At 34.5% G+C, this 20,108-nt stretch overlaps 1 protein-coding gene and 2 non-coding genes across 3 annotated transcripts; all 3 read left to right on the top strand.

Annotated features, from left to right (window-relative positions):
* Positions 1-9,132: 9,132 nt before the first annotated feature.
* TRNAV-AAC lies at positions 9,133-9,206 on the top strand. Its single transcript has one exon. It is a non-coding gene; the product is annotated as a tRNA-Val (tRNA).
* Positions 9,207-9,280: 74 nt separating this feature from the next.
* Positions 9,281-9,354, top strand: TRNAV-AAC. The gene has a single exon. It is a non-coding gene; the product is annotated as a tRNA-Val (tRNA).
* Positions 9,355-13,084: 3,730 nt separating this feature from the next.
* LOC121981524 lies at positions 13,085-20,103 on the top strand. Its single transcript, XM_042534094.1, has 8 exons — positions 13,085-13,431; positions 15,121-15,292; positions 15,375-15,501; positions 15,589-15,702; positions 15,768-15,960; positions 16,592-16,637; positions 19,283-19,358; positions 19,736-20,103. Exons 2-8 carry the CDS (start codon positions 15,236-15,238, stop codon positions 19,930-19,932), a joined length of 810 nt encoding a protein of 269 aa, XP_042390028.1. The 5' UTR covers positions 13,085-13,431; positions 15,121-15,235; the 3' UTR covers positions 19,933-20,103.
* The last annotated feature ends 5 nt before the right edge of the window (positions 20,104-20,108 follow it).

The raw sequence follows: 20,108 nt of genomic DNA, 5'->3' as shown, positions 1-20,108 counted from the left end.
AAGAAAAGTGTATATACTTGTATTCTCATAGTTTCTTCTTGTATTTGTGTTTGTGTGTGTGAGAGTTTGTACAAGGCTTCTCCGCCTTCAACTGCAACCGAGAAGGAGGGTTTTCATTAGTAGAGATAGTGTGTCGTGTGTGGATCCTTGGATTAGTCACCTCTTCTTGAGGTGGATACCAAGTAAATCTACTTGTTAGCGTTGTGTGAGTCTTGTATTTTATTTCCGCTGCATATCATCATCAAGACGCAACCGACAAGCGCGCGACGAGCTGCTATTACCCCCTCTAGCGGGTACATCGGTCCCAACAATTGGTATCAGAGCGAGATCACTTTTCTACGGACTAACCGTTAAGAGAGCAAGAAGCTAGAGGAAGAAGAAGATGGATTTCGAAGGACCACTCGGATGGGATATCTGAATTCCACCTCCGTACGACAAAAAAGACTTCAATTATTGGAGGACAAGGTTGGAAACTTGGTTCCAAATGGATTGGAATCAATGGGTTGCATTGGAAGATCTATTTGAGCCTCTAAAGGACAAAAAGGGGAAGCGTCTCCGACCTCGACATTGGACCGAGGAACAAAGGGAGCAAGCGGAGGCGGATAAGGAGGTAACAAAAATCTTGTTAAATTTATTACCTTCTAATATCATTGTGAGTGTAGGTGAATGCACAAGTGCATGTGATCTTTGGAAAAACATCATTGCCTATCATGAAGACCCATCACAATTCCAAGGAGTAGATGAGCCTAAGGAGAAGGACTCATTGGTCCAAGAAGAGAAGAACCAATCCGATGTTGACACGAGGGCAACATTCGAGGAGGAAAAGAAAGAGGATGAAAAGGAAAATGAGAAGAGATCATCCACATCTTCAAGAGAGGAAGAGGTGGAAGTATCCACATCCTCAAGAGTTGAAGAGGTGGAAGCACCCACACCCTCAAGAGGAGAAGAAGAAGATGATGATGCAACCTCCACAATGCAAGATAAATCAAATGGAGGATCAAGTGTCACCCTTACAAGCAAAGGTATAGAAATTTTGATTGTAAATAATAAAAATTATATCATTTGCTTTGAGTGTATGGAACATGGACACTATAAGAGCAAGTGTCCAAAATTGGCTAAGAAGAAGAGCCAAGTAGTACCCAAGGGCAAGGAGAAGCCCAAGGAGACAATCCCCACAACAAAAAAGAGTAAGGAATACATTGTGTATTTTTTATGCAACCAAAATGGATATTATCGAAGCCAATGTCCAAAGGGGAAGAAAACAACCAAAGTCAAAGGAGGAAGCACAAGTCTAGGGGGAGCTTCTAAGGTAAAAACTAAGGTATCATTTAATGAATCCATTCCTTTGACACATGATAAAAAACATGCTAGAAATAATTCTTATCATCTTAATGCTATTTATCATGAGAATAGGAGGCATGATAGCCTTAAGGATAAATATATTCCTCCTCATGCTAGATTTACCACACCTAAGGTTAGGAAGGTAAATAATAACTTAGGCAATAACACCAAGGACTTTAGATATATGCCTAAAAATAGAAATGCTTAAGGATTCAATGAAAAACCAAAATATAGGGATTTATGGAGTGAAAATCAAGTCTTGAGGCCAAGACTTGATAATTTAGAAAGGACTCTAGTAAGAATGGAAAACATGCTTAGGGGTCAAAATGAGCATAACCTAGGAAAAGCTAGACAAGAGCCATCCAATGGCTATAGGGGTTTGGGATACAAACCAAAAGTCAAGAAGGATGTGACTTCCTTTCATAGGATTCCATATAGCTATGAGACCAACCCTAGGTGTAGAGGTCACGTCAAAGATACTAGGGAAGGAATCCCTAAGAGTACTTTTGACAAGATCAATGTCACTAAGACTTTTAAGAAGTCTAACAAAGTCACAAAGAAGGTCACAAGGGAGGTCATCCCTAAAGTTGATCTAGTAAAGGTGACTAAGGCTCCAAAAAGACCAAATAAAGTCACAAAGAATGTTACAAGGGAAGTTATCCCTAGGAGTGACCTAGTAGAAGTGACCAAGGTTTCTAAGAAGCCTAGAAAGGTCCTTAGAAATGTATCTAGAGAAGTTATCCCGAGTGAGTACCTAGAGCATCCAAGGAGCACCAATAAGTATTGGGTTCCTAGGAACATATTCTCTACACCCTAGATGGGTTTAAAGAGTGTCAATTCAAATTGGAAAGGTAGTTAACCCAACCTTGGTAAAGTTGACACTTGAGACTATTTTCAAGATTATTGTTAACCTTTGAAAATGAAAAGGATTATTGGGTTACTCATTGAAAGAGTAATATATATGTGCCAAAATTTAAAGAGTTGAACTTAATTTAAATTGGCACACTTAAGAAAAGTATAAGAAAAATCAAGTTAGAATTTTGATACTTTCTTAAGGCATTAAGAGAAAACTCATGTTTTAATCAAATGTGATTAAGCCTTGAAGAGCACAAAGGTGCCAAGTTTTGAGGATTTGAAATTAGGTTAAATTGGCACACTTGGGAAAGCAAAAGAAATGTCAAGTTAGGACTTGGATAACTTCTTTAAGAACTAAGAGCAAATCTAAGTCTTAATTAAGTCTCAAAGATTAATCTTTAAAAGGAGCAAAATGTTCCAAATTAAAATTTGAGGTTTTAAATTTTAATTTCAATTGGCACAAATGGGAAGAGGTGGAAGAAATGTCGAGTTGGGTTTTGGCATTTCTTCAAGAAATAGGCAATCTAGGATTAGAATTTAAAGGCTTAGCTGAGAGATTAAGGATACTTAGATAGTCTATCTAGGTATATTTTATTTATGCTAAAGTGCCATGATTAATTGCTTATCACATGTCATGACATCATGTGGTGCATTCATTTTTAGTATGAAAAACATAAAAATACAATGTCATGTCATACATACATCATGTAGCTATAGCATTTTTTTTTTTAAATTGCTCATTTTGATGTATGTCATGTAAAATCATGCATTATGTTAATTTCTTTGTAATTAAGGACAAAAGGCATTTATCATGAATGGTAAATATCTCAACAAGTGGGATGACACCAAGTGACATTCTAGGTGGATGATCATAAGTTTCATAATACCTAGATAGTTATGTATGATCCCTTAGTTTAGGGCAAAACCAAATATACATCTCACAAAAGAACCATAAGGTGACTTTTATGTGTTTTAGTACACATTAGATACAAGTGAGATGTTAGGATGGTGAACAAAACGTAAGATGTTGATTTAGTGCATCTTGTTGAGTTTTAGGTTCATCAAAACACATAGTTATGTGTTTTCCAATCATTGGGAAAACTAATGTACAAGTCATGTGCATTGAGCCCAAAGAACATATTTGGATATTGGTTTTTAAAATATTTTTAAAATACGTTTGAAAACCTTGGTGAAGACTATCTTTTGATAGTATTCATCATTGAAAAGTTAGACTATCTTTTTAAAGTATTTTTATAGAAAACTATTTTTCCTTGATAGAGTATACCCTAAAGAGTATCTACATGAATTTTCATGATTTTTGTAATTTTGTATAATTTTTTAGGAGTTTCTGAATTTCGTTGAAACTAAATTTCAGAAAATCAGAAACTCAATCGATCAGTCGATCGATTAGGATGGTTTTAATCGATTAGTCGATCGATTGGGAAGCCAATTCCTGTGAACAGAGGGTCAATGGATTGATCAGCTGATCAATTGACCCAGGCTAGATCGATCAGCCGATCGATTCAGAGGGAATTTCTGCAAGCAGAAGCTTGCGGAATCAATTAATGGATCGATTGAAGTAGCTTCAATCGATTGAGTCCCAACTTCAATCGATTGGGAAGTCTGATTATGACTGGAAAAACCTGATTTCAGCACATTAAGTCACTTCAGGTTCCAATAACCATTCCAAATCTCTTGAAATACATTTGTATACATTTAGGGGGAATTTTCTTGATGAAAACAGGTATGGATTGATTAAGATAAATCAAAGTGAAGTTTAGGATGAGGTTTAGTTTCAATTTCGAATTTTGGAACCTCAAAACTTCAAGTTTTGATTTTCAAGGGTCATTAACCATTCCTAACCCTTTGAAATACACTTGTATACATTTAGAGAGAGTTTTCATGATGAAAGCAAGTATGGATTGGTTAAGGTAGACTTAGGTGAAGTTTAGGTTGGGGTTTAGTTTCATTATTGAATTTTGAACCTCAAAACTTCAAGTTTTGATTTTCCTAACTATTTAGGAACTCCAAGTTATTGTTGGTACAATGACAGAAGTTTGACCATATTTTTAGGGGGAGCTACTCCTTGAATGTATGAAAATTTACTTTCAAGGACCTTGGAAGGGGGTTAAACCTTCGTGATGGATAATACTCAGGGTCGAGTATTGGGGAACAATGAAAGATTGGTTATCTTCATTGCTAGGATGATAAATGCTCTCGAATGAGCATTGTGGAGTAGGTTACTGTTCAAGGGGAGAGCATTAGATTAATGAAGGGGATCGGACCTTCATTGGTAAAGTGGAAAATGCTCTCGGATGAGCATTGTGAAGAAGATTACTGTTCAAGGGGAAGCATTGAATACAATGAATGAGAGTTTCTTTAGGAAGTTGATGCATGCTCTAGGATGAGCATTGTGAAGTGAAGTAGAGCTCAAGAGGGAGCTTTGACGACAATGAAGAATATGAGATCTTCATTGTGGGGTTGTTAACAACATATGAGGTTGTAAACAACGTAGAATTAACTCTTATGGAGAAGAGTTTGTTTTCAGTTTTTGATGTGTAACAAAGGGGGAGAATGGTAGGTTAAGTTAGACCTTCATCCCAAGCAGGGGGAGTCTGCCCTCTAGGAAAGAGAGAGAATGAAGGAAACCTTCATTCATGCCTTGTCATGAAAGGGTTAAGGCTATGAGATTTAGCCTTGTGATAAAGAAGTTAAGGGTATGAGATTTAGTCTTGTGATAAAGAAGAGATTAAGACTATGAGATTTAGCCTAACTTAGAGGTATTGTCAGATATCAAAAAGGGAGAGATTGTTGGGGCAATTTCCTTAGGTCAAGATTGACTAGTTTGACTAAGCTTGAGTTGAGTCAAGCTTGAGTCAGGATTTGAGTTTTGATTTTGATAATATAAGGAGATTGCTGGAGCAATCGTCCGGTTGTGGAGATGGTCAAAGGATTGACCAGGTTGATAAGAATACAAGTCAAGTAGGTCAAGGTTGACAGGAGACTTGACTGGAAAAGTCCTAACTGGATATTAGGCATTTAGGAAGTCCTAGTGAGGAGCTAGGCAGGAGAAAGTCCTGGTGAGGAGCCAGACAACGGGAAAGTCCTAGTGAGAAGCTAGGCAGGAGAAAGTCCTAGTGAGGAGCCAGACAACGGGAAAGTCCTAGTGAGGAGCTAGGCAGGAGAAAGTCCTAGTGAGGAGCCAGGCAACGGGGAAATCCTAGTGAGGAGCTAGGTAGGAGAAAGTCATGGTGAGAAGCCAAGCAATTGGAAAGTCCTGGTGAGGAGCCAGGCAAGTGGAAAGTCTTGGTGAGGAGTCGTGCAGCTGGAAAGTCCAAGTGATTAAGGATTTAGATTTTTAATTAAATAGTAATTAGTTATTAAAGATTTAACTTAGTTATTAAGGATTTAAATTCTTAATTAAATAGTAATTAGTTATTAAAGATTTAACTTAGTTATTAAGGATTTAGATTCTTAATTAAATAGTAAGATAAAAATATTTATTATTATTATTATTATTATTATTATTATTATTATATTAAAATATCTTTATCACTTAATTAAAATTAGAATATTTTTTTATGATAAAATACAATAAAGTGTTTTGTTTTAAATTTTGCTTTAAATAGAATGCCCTTTTATAATAAAAAATAAACGGCTCTTTTAAATTTTGCTCAAAGAAAATTATGGTGAGTAATACTTTGTTATCCCTTTGAGTTTACCCACATTAAGTATCCACCTTCCAATTGTAATCGACCATAATAAACAGGCGGGTAAATTTTAAAAATTATCAATAGATTAGTGTCAACTAAAATTCTCTAAATGTATCTAAGTTGGTAATTTAACCCTTAAAAACGCAATTCAAGGGTATTTTTGAAAATTTAGCCTATATTTATTCTTAGGATTTGGTCAATATGAAGTAATAAAAAATGGGATAAAAAAAAAGACAATTTCCAAGATAATCTAGCAACTTTGATTGGAAATACAATTTTAAAAAATAAATATTGTTGAAACTGACTTTTGTGAGTTTCCATATTTATATTAATGATAACAATCTCTTACCAAACAAAAGTATGGAAAATTGTTGAAAATAATATTTAATTATTGCATGAATTGAAAAGATTAAAAATAAGAAACCAAATATGGTTAGACTTCATTTATATAAATTTAAAAGAGTACTTCTCTGTTAGTTTGAGTCTTCTGCCATGCTCCGTGAAGCTGTATTGAGGTATATCATACATTGGAACCAGTAAACTTGATGATGATTTAAGTGATAAACAGTCCTTATTTATCTCTATTTATTTATTTATTCATAAAATTTAAAGTCGATTCTTTCACTGTCTAGAAATGTCAAAGAGGACAGCTGTTATGTAAATCTTCAAAAACAAAGTCAATTTTTTCTTTTTGGTTTTTAATGAGCCCATAACAAGTTTATAATTTCATATAAAAAAAATATCAGTAAATTAGAGAAAAATCTTTAATCATAATCATAATTTTACATATAGTCCCCAATCATAAAAAATTATATTTTCACTCTCTGCATGCAAAGTATTACTTGTTTCAACTCTCTCATGCAAATATTATTACCTAAATGACCCCTCAGATTTTTTTTAGGTATAAAAAAATTAAAAATAAATATATTTCCAGTTAAATTCAGCACTTTACACTAGAATCCAGTACTTTATGCTAGAATCGAGTATATTTTCTATCAAAATTAACTCTCATATTTTTTCGGCACAAATAGTCTAAAAATGAGTATAATCCCTATTAAATTCAGCACATTAAACTAGAATTGAGTATATTTTATATTAAATTGAGCATGACTTTTTTCCTTAATATAATTCCTTATAAATTCAGTATTATTTACTATTTAAAGAAAATCTAATATATTTTTTATCCAATTGAGTACCATTTAAAAAAAATTTAATATATTTTTCATCCAATTGAGGTAAAAAAAAGAATGTACTCAATTTGATAGAAAATATAATTCTAATTTAATGTAGTGAATATAAGAGGAATTATATTGATTTTTGGACTTTTTATACCTAAAAGTATCATGAGCAATTAGATAAATATGTTTGACTAGGGATGAAAATCGAGTATATTTTTCATCCAATTGAGTATCATTTAAAAAAAAATCTAGTATATTTTCCATCCAATTGAGGTGAAAAAAGGATCGTACTCAATTTGATAGAAAATATACTAGATTCTAATTTAATATAGTAAATTTAGGAGGCATTATATTGATTTTTGGACTTTTTATACCTAAAAGTATCATGGGCAATTAGGTAAATATGTTTGACTAGGGAGTGAAAACAAAGATTTTTATGGATGGGAACACCATGCAAAAATTTGTTTGCCAATAGGGACTGCATGCAAATTTTTCCCAAAAAATATCATGGTGTCGTGGTGTAGTCACGTCAGTCTAACACACTGAAGGTCTCCGAGTGACTCCAAATTTTTTTTTGCATTAATTGTTAATAATGGTTGTGATATGTGAGAAATTATTTATAATAAGTCTCTTATTATAAATCAAAAGGTTGCTTTGTGACCAAAAGGTTACGAGTTCGAGTCTTGAAAATAGTCTCTTGTAAAAAGCATGGTAAGATTACGTACAATGGATCCTTCCCTGGAACCCCGCATAGCGGGAGCTTCGTGTACCAAGCTACCTTTTTTTTAAGTCTCTTATTAGTTATTCCATATAAAAAAATAACATTGTGTCATGGTGTAGTTGATTATCATGTCGGTCTAACACACTGTAAGGTCTTCTATTCAAGTCCGGGAGATGCCAATTACTTCTTTTTGCTTTAACTATTATAATCATGGTTTGCAAAATCGCGATCCGGATTGTACGATCTTATAATCCGGAAATCCAAAATCAATCCAGGATCGTGTAGAATCGAATTTTGCAGTAGGATCGTAGTAGGATCGGTAGGATCGGAACAGAATTGATAGGATTGTAACAGGATCGGAGCTGAATCGGAGTAGGATCGGTGGAAGCTTTGAGAGGTATAACTTTTGACTCATGTCAAATCAAAACTCGTTTAGAGATCTATAATAAATTTCAAAATTTATCCTTAACCACCCTATTTCAAAACTAAAAAAATATCATTTAAATCATTTTCGGATGCCCAGATTTAATCTTTTTTTCTTCTTGTTAGGATTTTAAATTATTTAAACATATGTTTAATTATTTTTGAGTTAGTTTTTTATCAATAATATTTTCATTTCTTTTTCCTAAAAGTATGAGCTTTTGGATGCCTATTATCTAATATTATGTAATATCAATCAGTCTTTAGAAGATTATTTCCGGCGTTTATATTTGAATCAAAGAATTCAATATCTTTTGTTATGTACGTTAAGTACTTTGTTGGCCTTTAAATTAGATCATCTTATAAACCAATAAAATAATTTTGACGTTGAATATGTTATTATTATTATTTTAATAGAAATTTTATATTCTTTTATTTTATGATATGAAAATATAAATATTATTACTATGAGAGAATGATTGTTAAATTAATAGTTAATTTACATTTGTAAATTTAGTAATGTAAAGGTGTTGAGTATAAATGATTGTATATATATATATACAAAATTAGTTATCTATTTATATGTAAATAAATTTTTAGGTATTTTTTTAATTATTAATCATGTATGATAAAATTTTAAGGATTTTTGATAGGATCGTATGATCTATGATCTGATCCTAATTGATCTAATCCTGACCCTAAATTAATTCTGCATAGGATCGTAATAGAATCATGATATGCGAGAAATTACTTATAACAAGTTTATTATTTCATAATGAATAATAACATGGTGTCATAATGAATAATAACACACAGTGGTCTCCGCTTAGTGTTTACAATGGGTGGGATATTGTGACGAATTATTTATAACAGGTTTAAAATTTTATATCAGAAAAAATAATATGGTGTCGTGGTGTAGTTGGTTATCACGTCAGTCTAACACACTGAAGGTCTCCGGTTCGAGTCCGGGCGACGCCAATTTTTTCTTTTTGCTATTAATATGCGAGGAGTTACTTATAAAAATTTTATTATTTCATATTTAACAACAACATGGTGTCGTGGTGTAGTTGGTTATCACGTCAGTCTAACACACTGAAGGTCTACGGTTCGAGTCCGGGCGACGCCATTTCTGTTGTTTTTTTTTGCTTTAACTGGTTATAATGGGCCGACAAACTTGCTTCTTATTTGGGCCGATTTGCTGGTGGCAGGTATTTTTGCCGTACACAGTAGAAGAGATTTTGCAATTAATTGCCCGATTAAAAATATTGGTAATCAGAATATAACTAAATCTCAAAATAAATGTTATTTTAATAAATAATAAATATTTAGAAATTAGGACTTTATATTAATAACTAACTTAAGCTAACAATTTAATAGAGCTTAATCATTTATTAGTCAAACTATTTCATCAAATTAGTTTCACTGGTTAAAAATTAAAATTAAAACATTCTACGTTACAAAACTGAAAAAAAAAACAAAATAGATTATTATAAACTTAAATAGACAATCCTCCCAATATTCTTATTTCTTTTTTAAAAAACCATTTTTTTTAACCACTCAAACCGCGTCACCCACACAATTTTATTCAAATAAACCAAACCATTTTAAAAAGAAAAAGACGCCTTATAAAAGTAGAAAAGTCTTTTTTATTCTCTATCTTTGCCAACAACAAAAAAGAATAATTATGATCATGTCTATCATGAACTGACTAAATACTTAATTATGTATATAATTAATTACAAACAAAACTGCAGATGCAATTATGATCATGCCTAACAGGAGCTGACCAAATACTTAATTATTAATCCCATCATCATTTGTTAGACCTTTGCTGGCGAGGTACTGGCAATTTGGTGCTTTCCTTCCAACTAAGATTCTCACAATTCATAAATTGTGTCAATCACAGCGCACAGCCGCCGGACCATTAACAATTGATTCAATTAACCTTCCACTAAACACTATAAATTCCCTCCCTTTCCTTCCTTTCCTCCTAAGCTTGAAAGGGAGAAAGGAAAAGAGAGGAGGAAAAAAAAAATCAATCCAAATCCCTTCTTTTCTCTCTTTCAGCTCAGTATATAGCTCAGGAATGGAGATGAAGAAGCTCCTTGGCGCAGTCCTCGTCGTCATGGCCGCTTCTGCCACGGCCGCCCTGGCCGTAGAAGCTCCGGCTCCATCCCCCGCTAGCGGGTCCTTCGCAGTCGCGCCAGCGGTCGGGGTCACGGCGGCTGCCTTGCTCGCCTCCTTCTTCACCTTCTACTTGCACTGAATTGAATGGTGCTTGTGGTTGATTGTCATCTTTTTTTCCTTTGGCAAAGTTTGCCAGACATCGATGCATTTGTTCTTTCTCTCAGTAGCTCTGATGCGTTCTCTGTTGCTGATTGCTGTGCTTGTTTTTTGTTTTGCTTATCTTTATTTGTTCTGTTGAATTCGCACCATTTGCTATTTGTTCACCTTAATTTCCGATGTATAAATTATTAATATTAATGGAAAACGATCGATTTCGATAGTTGAAAAATTGTTTGCAACCTCGAACCATTTAAAAGCTATGCAATTGTTGCAAACTGAATAAACGAAACAAGAGTTATTGCTGTTTTGAGTTGTAATTTAAGAGTATTTGTATGAATTTTTTTATAATATCTTTAAAATTTAAATTAAATTATTTATTTGATTAAATTTAAAATCACCTTTTACTGTACACAACTACTTAAATTTTTTATTATCTTTAAATTTTTTTAATTATTTTTTCTTCTCTCTTCCATTTTTTCTATTTTTAATTATTTTTATTTTCATTATCCAATCTATTATTTTCTCTCTCTCTCTTTCAAATTAAATAATATTTTAATATTTTAATAATCATTTGACCTCCAACTTGACAGTTAACCGTACCCGATGGACCTCCTTATATCGTCGTATCATTCTATATTAAGAGAGAAGCTGACAAAAAGCAAACATATCTTCATTAAAATTATTATAATAAATTAGGTTTTGCCACATGAGGCATGGAGTTTTGCAATATGAGATTTTGGGGTCAGCGTGTCCGAGCATGTCTTTCTCTGTACGTTGATCATCTATATTAATGACTAGTAGTCATCCATGATTTATCTCTTTCGTATTAGTTTAGGGACGAATTGACGAGATGCTAGGACGAGCGAATTACTTTTTGCCATAAAAAAAATATTATAATATTATTATTAATAATTAGAATAGTTTTAATTAAATTAGAATAATTTTGTTTTATATTCTAATAAGTTTAGCTAAACCTATTATGAGAGGTGCTTTTCGCACCCCCTCTGACACGCCCCCCTCCCGGCCCCATCTCCAATCTTCCACTTATACCCTTCAATCTTACTTCTGTTCGTTTTTTTTTATTTGTTTTTTTAAGTTTTGTTTATTTTTGTTTATTGGTTTTGTTTTATAAAAAAAAAAAAATTTATTGGAAGAGGTAATGTAAAGAGAGGAATGTTCTTGTCAAGAGTTAGAGAGTGTAATTTAAAAGAAGAGTGGTGTTATATATATATATATATATATTAAGGATTGAAGGATGGATAATTTAAAAGAGATATTTGTTGTACTCATATATATTTTTCTGGTCCCATCTTAAATTTTAATTTTACTTATGTTTGTAATCTTCACAGTAAATTTTAGTAGTTATTATCGGGAAAAATTTTAAAACTAATAAAAATACTAATAATTAATAGTAAATACACTTAAAATTTATAAATAAATAATTTTTTAAAATGAAAAAATGGTAATTTCAGTTAGTCTAATTGACTATCCCTGGGTGACCAGTTTGGTCCTACGAAAGTATTCCATCGGCTATTAGGGTAAATTAAGAAGCACATGTGACGGTCAGCCCAGAAACCCAGCATCTTTTGGTTGCGCCCCTCATTTGGAGGAAATTTTTTTACAAATGCGTCATAGCTGGAAATTGAACCGCGGGTGCCTGGGTAATAATTTAAATATCCTACCGCAGCATCATAACTCCGAGGACGGAGCCAGATCTCCTGGTCCACAAAAAAATGGACCAGGGAATGGACCACTCTTAATTGTGGCTGGATCGTGACCACGATCCAGCCGCAATTGATTGCGATACCTTCCTAGGTTCACCGTACCCTCCAGGTTATAGTTTGGATCGGAGCGAGCGGCCGAAGGCCGTCTGAAAATCGCCGAAGGTGGGCAAGTGGTCAGACTGCTGGGCGCCGAGCGTAGGCGGCTTTCGGGCGACCTCCAGCCGCCCGCTCCGACACAAACTATAATCTAGATGGGACGATAAATCCAAAAAGGTATCGCAATTAATTGCAACCAGATCGCGTTCAAGATCCGGCCGTAATTAAGGGTGGTCTATCCCTTGCTCTACTTTTTTTGAACCAGAAGATCTGCTCCTCCCGGGAACATATAATACATACAAAAAAAAAACAAAAATATATAAAAATAAATTTTTTAATTAATATTGTCTTTAAATTGTGCTACGACATATTTCAACGTGTACATATTACTTTGTACCACAAATAAACATGTGTCATATATATGTTAAAAATTATATAAAATAAAAAATAAAAAATTTGATTTAAAAATAATAAATAAAAATGATTAAAAAACTAAATAAAAATTAAATAAAATTGAAAACAAAAAGTTACATGTAAAAGAGTTCAAATAACTTGTTATTAAGGAAGAGGGGTAGAAAGAACATTTTAAAGGGAGACAAAAGGGGTGTGTGTCAGGGAGGGGGAGAAGCAATTTACACCTATTATATGAAAAGAAAGTTGGGTGTTGTAAATTTACGAACTTCTTGGACTGTTTCGCAAAGGTGCGATTAAAAGGTCCAGCCGAACCTCTCCTCCTCCCGTCCCGTGCCATGAATTTTCAATTTTTCTTCCTCTGGTCTGCTTAATTTTCAATTTAAATCTTTAACTGTGGAACAGTGCGTCCGGGGTCGGCGCAGGAATTTTTCCAGCTCTTAACGCCGAACCCTTACCCACAAAAATCCTTTCGCTCCTGTTGCCGCCTCCGCCTCCGCCTCCGCCTCCGCCTCCGCCTCTTTCCCCGACCATCGTCTAGCCCTAGTCGTCGCCCGATAGAGATCGGAGCAGCGGAAAGTTTTGGGCCCCGTCTCGGAAGCCGCCGCTCGCCCCTGCTGCCGGTATCTCCGTCGTCGTGCCGCCAACGGTCCACAATAGCAAGCACGATTAGAACTTCCATTTAGGTGGAGTTTTCTTGCTTCACCTCTTTTGATTACCTTCTTCGTGCATGATTAAACATACTCCCTAAAAGAAAATAATTTGGATCATTTTTTCTTGATTCCCTTGCTGATTTGGAACTCAACTAGCGTATAGGAAAGCTGTTGATTTTATTTGGATTTCAACGAAAGGGAAACAGAGTTCTTTTTAGATCAAAATGTTATTTCATATGCTAATTATTGCTATAAGTCAACTTAGTGCTTTATGATAATAAGTAAATAATAACTTCATTATGTCGGGTAGAAAATAATAATAATAATAATAATAAATTGCAAGTTTCTATATATCTCTATTTGCTTGTCCGTTTCATATTCTATTGATCGTTACTCTTTTTAAATTTATTAATAAAACTTACAATGGATAATTTGAAATAAAGAGTGGACCAACATCATTAAATAATTATGTCAATTTAGTTTATATAATTGAAAAATACGAGAGAGCTTCAACTCCCTCTTCTAAAAGAATTGCATGACTACTTGTAGTTTATTGCTTTAGCTCCACCTTCTAAAAGAGTTACATGACTACTTATAGTTTAGAGCTTCAACTTTATCCTTTAAGAGTTGCGTAATTATTTGTAGTTGCGTAATTAGTCTAGAGCTCATGCTTCGCTCTCTAGGAGTTGCGTGATTATTTGTAGTCTTGAACTTCAGCTCAATGCTTGTAAGAAATATGCAACTTTTCGAGTAAATTAATAAAGAAACGAGTGTAACTTTTATTTCGTAGAACTTCAGTTCTCAAGAGATGAATTATTTATGCTAGATGAATAATTAAAGTAACTCTATATAAATATAGAGCATATTTTCCGTGTTTTAAACGTGGCTTTCAAGCCTTTTACAAGTTCATAGCTTTGGCCAAATTGAGATGATTTTCCTCACGGGGTAGATTGTGGGTCGTTCATCCTATTCTTATGTGAGGCACCTCACAGGATGGATTGCAGGTCATTCATCCTATTTTTATGTGAGGCACTTTCGGGTGGATTGCAGGTCGTTCACCCTATATGTGTATGTATGTGTGCATACAAATGATGTAGTTCATATTGAGTAGTTTGCAGATCGTTCACCCCATGTATATATGGTACATATCTTTTGGGTGGATTGCGAGCCGTTCACCTTATTTATGTATATATAAGTACATACATATGATGCATATGATTGGATTGTTGGTCGTTCACTCTCATATACGGCGCATCATTCTCGGGTGGGTTATAGGTCGCTCACCTTTATATTTATATTTTTACATGAGTATTTGTATTAGGTGGATTACGGGTCATTCACCTTTACCTATACGACACGTCCTTGATGAGTGTATTACATGTTGTTCACCCACTTAATAAAATTATGTTGAGTTGTCGATAAAGTATAACTATAATATGTGTAATATCGGAAAATGAAAAATTAAGGATAACTAATGAAAATTAATTAATAAAAGAATAAAAGATGAATGATATGAAAATATAAATTGTAAATTATGTTGTTGCTCTCTTTGATTATATTTTCATGCATGTCTCTCTTATCTTCACTTTGCACCTTGTGTTCATTTTCCTTTTCCTTTGACCTCCAGATTTGTATATAATGTTAGTGGAGTTACTTCAGAGGCTGGTTCAATTACTTTTTGTCTATATTTTGCTCTAACATTGTTACAATCCACACGCGTAGAGCCAAGCTAGTGTCTCAGCAAGCCTAGCTCGTATGGGGCGTGACAATGTTTCTCCCTGGCATCAGGCTTCAAACAACCAGTCAAGCATAGGCGCATAAGTTTGCCAATTTTGATATGGATCTGGCTTCATTCAAATTGGATGTTGATGAGCTTTTGGACAAGTTTACTGATGTAGGTTTCTTTTTGATTGTGTTTAGTTTGTTGTCGATATTTTTCAAGCTGAAGCTTACAGTATAATCTACTGAATTGGCAGGGAAACTATACCACATTGGCTGATATGAAGAGATTGTGGATGTCTAAGAGATTTTCTTACATCTTTGAAGCAAAACCTAGTTCCAAAGAGGGCTTATTTATGCAATCTCTATACTCCTATTCAATTAGTATGTATTAACTTCTTCATTCTCTCCCTATCTATTAAATGTTTCTTTGTATTGTGTTTTGATGATACAAATAACTGTTTTATGCAGGGCATATGGTTTCAGTAGGTGCGTTTTCAAGGAGATTGGGTGGGCTTTACTGCCTTTACTGCCTCTATGAGACTCAACCATATCATCCATATTTCAAAATTTATCTTTCTCTTGGTAAGAAATGTAAATTCATGCATATGATTATTAATTTCATGCTCTTATTATTTCATCTACTGTAGATGAGTTAAAGAGTCTCAAAATGCTTGTTGTTGATGCCAAAACTATGGGGATTGGTGTTGTTCCTGCACTGGTGAAGAGAATGCTTGATAAGGACACATTTTTGTTTGGTTCAGTTGATAATGTTGGTGGGTACCAAATAGTTGATGAAGCAATTAAGGTTGAGAACAAGTGTGTTCAAATAGCATATGAAAGGTAATTTTTGTACCTTGGCTAAATTCTCCCCTTGTTCGTGTTTATGATATGTTTGTAGGTGCTTATCTTCAAGTTTATTTTTGGTAGATTTTCACTTTGTAGTGCACCCCACTGCTGAGTCCTAGTGGCCCTATGATTTTGTTGTCATGTATACAAAGAGCCCGAGCCACTTACAGGTTAGTGGAATGAGAGGTCTGCAAGGAAGGAAGACATTTGAGTCAGGCAACATACTATTGCTATATTATGTAGTAAATTTACCCATTCCTTTTAGTTAAACTGAAATTGTACATGGTTTCATGTAGCTATTGTTGGCTATTGAACATCATGTGGGCTTAGCAATTGAGGGTTTACAATGTCAGAAAATTACATTTTTCCAAAGATCCTGTGTATTGATGTCAGGCCAATGTGTTTTCATGGAATTTATGTTTTGTGTCTTCCCATTCTATGCAGACATTGTACTGAGCCACTGATTTCTGTCCATGTCTATGGTTTTGGAGAGTCACTTATTCTCCATGCTGTTCAGCATGTTTCTTATATTGCTGGCCGTGTGAGAGAATACTAATATAGTACATTTTTTTACTAAAGGACATCTTATATTTACTGATTTGTTGCTACATTTTTGATGTTGCAGATTAATGGAAAATACCGAGATTGACCACTATCTGCAAATGGACCTTGTAAGTACTTCAAGTATGATAATCTCAGTGTTAATGTGTTCAGATTATTTGGATGCACTTGTTATTGGTAGAAACTTTTCATGCATTGGAAATCCTGTGAAGCGACAAAGTTAATATTAAGACAATAAAGTTCATTTACACTCTCAGTACTCTTTTAATTCCTCATTTGTAGCATTAGTTCAGATAGTAGGTGGGTAGTTGGATAGATACTTCTAGAGACTAGAAACTGTTTATCCAATAGCATTAGAAGTTATGTTAATAACCATTGGGTTTCTTATCAGGGGAAGTTAAGAGTATAGGAAACTCTAATTGGCAATTGCTTTTAATTGTCTCATAATTACACATTAAAATGTGCTATGTTTGTGGGTATTGTAGGCACCAAGTAAATATTGTTTTTTTTCCTTCTCATGCCATGTTGTAGTTGACCATTTTGCATGGTCTTTGTTGCCTCTGGTTTTGTAATAGTACTGATGAGCATTCGGTTCAAAACCGAACCGACCGAACTGAATTAATCGAAACCAAACAAACCAAAATTTGTCCGAGCTAACCGAATCGAATTTTTAAACAAAACCTGAACAAACTGAAAGACCGAATTAACGAAAATGTCACAAAATCTTAGCTAAGTCGAGAGATATATGTAGAATGAGATGTATAGAAATTTGATTCCCATAAACTTATTAGAAATCGTATAAATTGCAAAATACTAAATCAATCAATTCATAATTCAAGAATAATTGAGAGGTAGATAATGCCTAACACAGCCCAAGCAATCGGCAGTTTTTTTCTTCAAAACAACCGTAAGAGTTGAGATCAAAATTTCAGTCTTGATCAAAACAAAGATTTTTCTTTCATACGAATCAGGACAAAGACTAACGGATTGATCAATCAAGCAATCCCTTCCTACCAAATAACATGAGGGAGGGGAGAATGAGATTAGGGTTTGGGAAAGATGGAAAGAAGAAAATGAACATGATAGGCTGTCGAATCTAGCACTGCCCTACTTAGAGGATTGCTGGAACGAGGGGAGACGTTGGTGCTGGTCTACGTTGGGGCGATTGCTACCTACCTTGAGCTGTAACCTGCGGCATCGCTGATGCTGTCAACTCCAAAAACGACAGGGGCTGCCGACGAGAGTAACGGAGAGGGGACGAGAGGAGGGGAGGGCGGCGAGAGAGATGAAGAGGAGGTGGAGAGTCGCGAGAGAAGATGAGAGGAGTTGGGAGTCCTGATGGATGGGTGACGGGATTAGGAAATTAGGGATTTTAAAGGCTCGGTTTGGTTTATTCAGTTTAACCGAATAAGAAATTTTAAAATTGAAACCGAATTGAATAACTTGAAATAACCGTTTTTAAAAAAAATTGAAATTTTGAAATAACCGAACCGAATTTTTAAATTCAGTCGGTTTGTTTGGTTTAACCGAATTTTTACTCACCCCTAGTATTGATGATTGATTGTTATTCGTGAATGATTAGATATGGAATGCCGATAGCGATTTCTGACTTCAATTCTTGAAAATATGGTCCTTGCTTTTGCAATAGTTTCATCAAAAGATGTCAAAGGAAGCAAGTTGAGAGATGTCCTAGGCTATTTTTCTGTGTGATGAAATGTTAAGTGCAGTTTTCCTCGAGCTAGCATTCTTCTCATCTCTGACCAATTTTGGTTCTTTTGAACTTGTTGCTTTTGCATTTTCATCATTGATAGTTGTTTGATGGTGTGGAAGTGTTAGTTGATGCATTCGATGATAAAGGATGGAGAAATTTACAATAGTAAAACTTGAAGATCCTGGAGCAATCCAAAATTCTTTACATCTTTAGATAAGTTGCTGGATCAGACAGATGAGATGAGCAAACGTGTACCTTCCTTCTAATCCTCTGCTATGTAAGGATTGAGTGGTGGCAATAGCTATTACTACCTCCACTCTTTGGCCATCTCCACACCGTTAATTAGGAGCCTCATTTGCAAAGCCATGATTTACACATACATTTTAGTATTATTATTATTATTATTATTATTATTATTATTTTTAGTTGATACTAAGTATTTAGCTTACGCCGACTAATCCTTGGGGTGACCGACTCGGTCCACGGAAGTTTCCTACCCACCACCAGGATAAATTGGGAAATGTGACCCATCAGCTAGATGCCATCAAATAATACCTTGATGCTCATCCAGGAAAGGGAGGAGGAGAAGAGAGATGAAAGAATGGGAGGAGAGGAGGAATCGAAGTACCTTGCTCAAACTTAAGTCTTCCAAGATTACTAATTTCATTCCAATACCAAGCCTATCAGTTAGGAACTGGAGAATTAACACGTATAACAAGTGGATTGTGGCATAATTACATAAAAAATTCACCTTGTAGGGTTCTCTTTAGTTGTGGAGCTTCATGCTATAATTACTTCCATTTCTAATTTCTTAGATGATGAAAATCCATTCCTTTTGGGTTCACAATTGGTATTTCATGGCATTGAAGTACATGTAGGGATGTCCTATGGTGCTTATATGTAGGATCTAAATATTTCTTTCTTTTTCTTTCTGATAAGTAAATACACAGTTAGTTTAAGATCATCTGTTCTTAGGTAATGCTTTGTCTTATTTGAAGGCCTTTCATTTGTGCTAAATAATTCATTCTTGACAATGGTTGGCAGGGAAGAGAATTGGAATTTGACACGCTAAAGAAGATGTCAGAAGAAAATGCTGAAGCTAAGGAATTGGCTTTATCAGGTTCTCTTATTCAAGAAGTTTTATGTCTTTTCTTCATCGTTAATCATCAGAAGCATCAGACTTTGAATTATCTGTATATTAGGTTATCGCTTGGATCCTGTCTGCCTACTCATGTAATATCAAGTGAGAGAACAATTGTAAAATATGAACCTTGTGGTAGATATGCTATCTAATTGCAGAAGAATATCTTATTATGTTCTTCGAAATTAACAACGGAAATTGCAAGTTTGATAAATGATGAAGTTTCCGTTACCATTGCAGAAACCATATATAAAATTTATAGGTGATTTAGCAAAAGTAGAAAATATTTTCTCTGTGTTCTAAATCCTGATGTTGATTATTATTTTTTTAATCATGTTTTCTTCCCATGGAAACAGCTTACGACTTGGCCACTGGAGACGATGCGAAGGACATTGCGGACGACAAGAACTTAATAGGGGACAAGCTCGATGACATTGTGAAACAGTGGGATGCAGAAAAGGAGGCATTTTGTGAGCAGACTGGTATCAGTCTCTGCAACGAGTCAGTGGTGACCGATGACTTCGCCGAGATAGAACTCCTCCTGAACGAGTAATGGCATTGATACCAACTCACTGAAACAACGTCCCATGCTGCTGCAAGAGCGTTCGTGGATCTGTGCATTTGGCAAATGCCGTATCAAGTCTTACATGCTGTAGTATTTTACGGGGGTCACCCTATGCATCACATCTTAAACCTTCAATTAATTGATCAGGTTAACACTAAACAACC

This window comes from Zingiber officinale, chromosome 1B (genome assembly GCF_018446385.1).
Source record: "Zingiber officinale cultivar Zhangliang chromosome 1B, Zo_v1.1, whole genome shotgun sequence".
NCBI lineage: Eukaryota > Viridiplantae > Streptophyta > Magnoliopsida > Zingiberales > Zingiberaceae > Zingiber > Zingiber officinale.
Note: the sequence above shows the minus strand (reverse complement) of the source record. Positions and strands in the feature narration are given on the sequence as shown.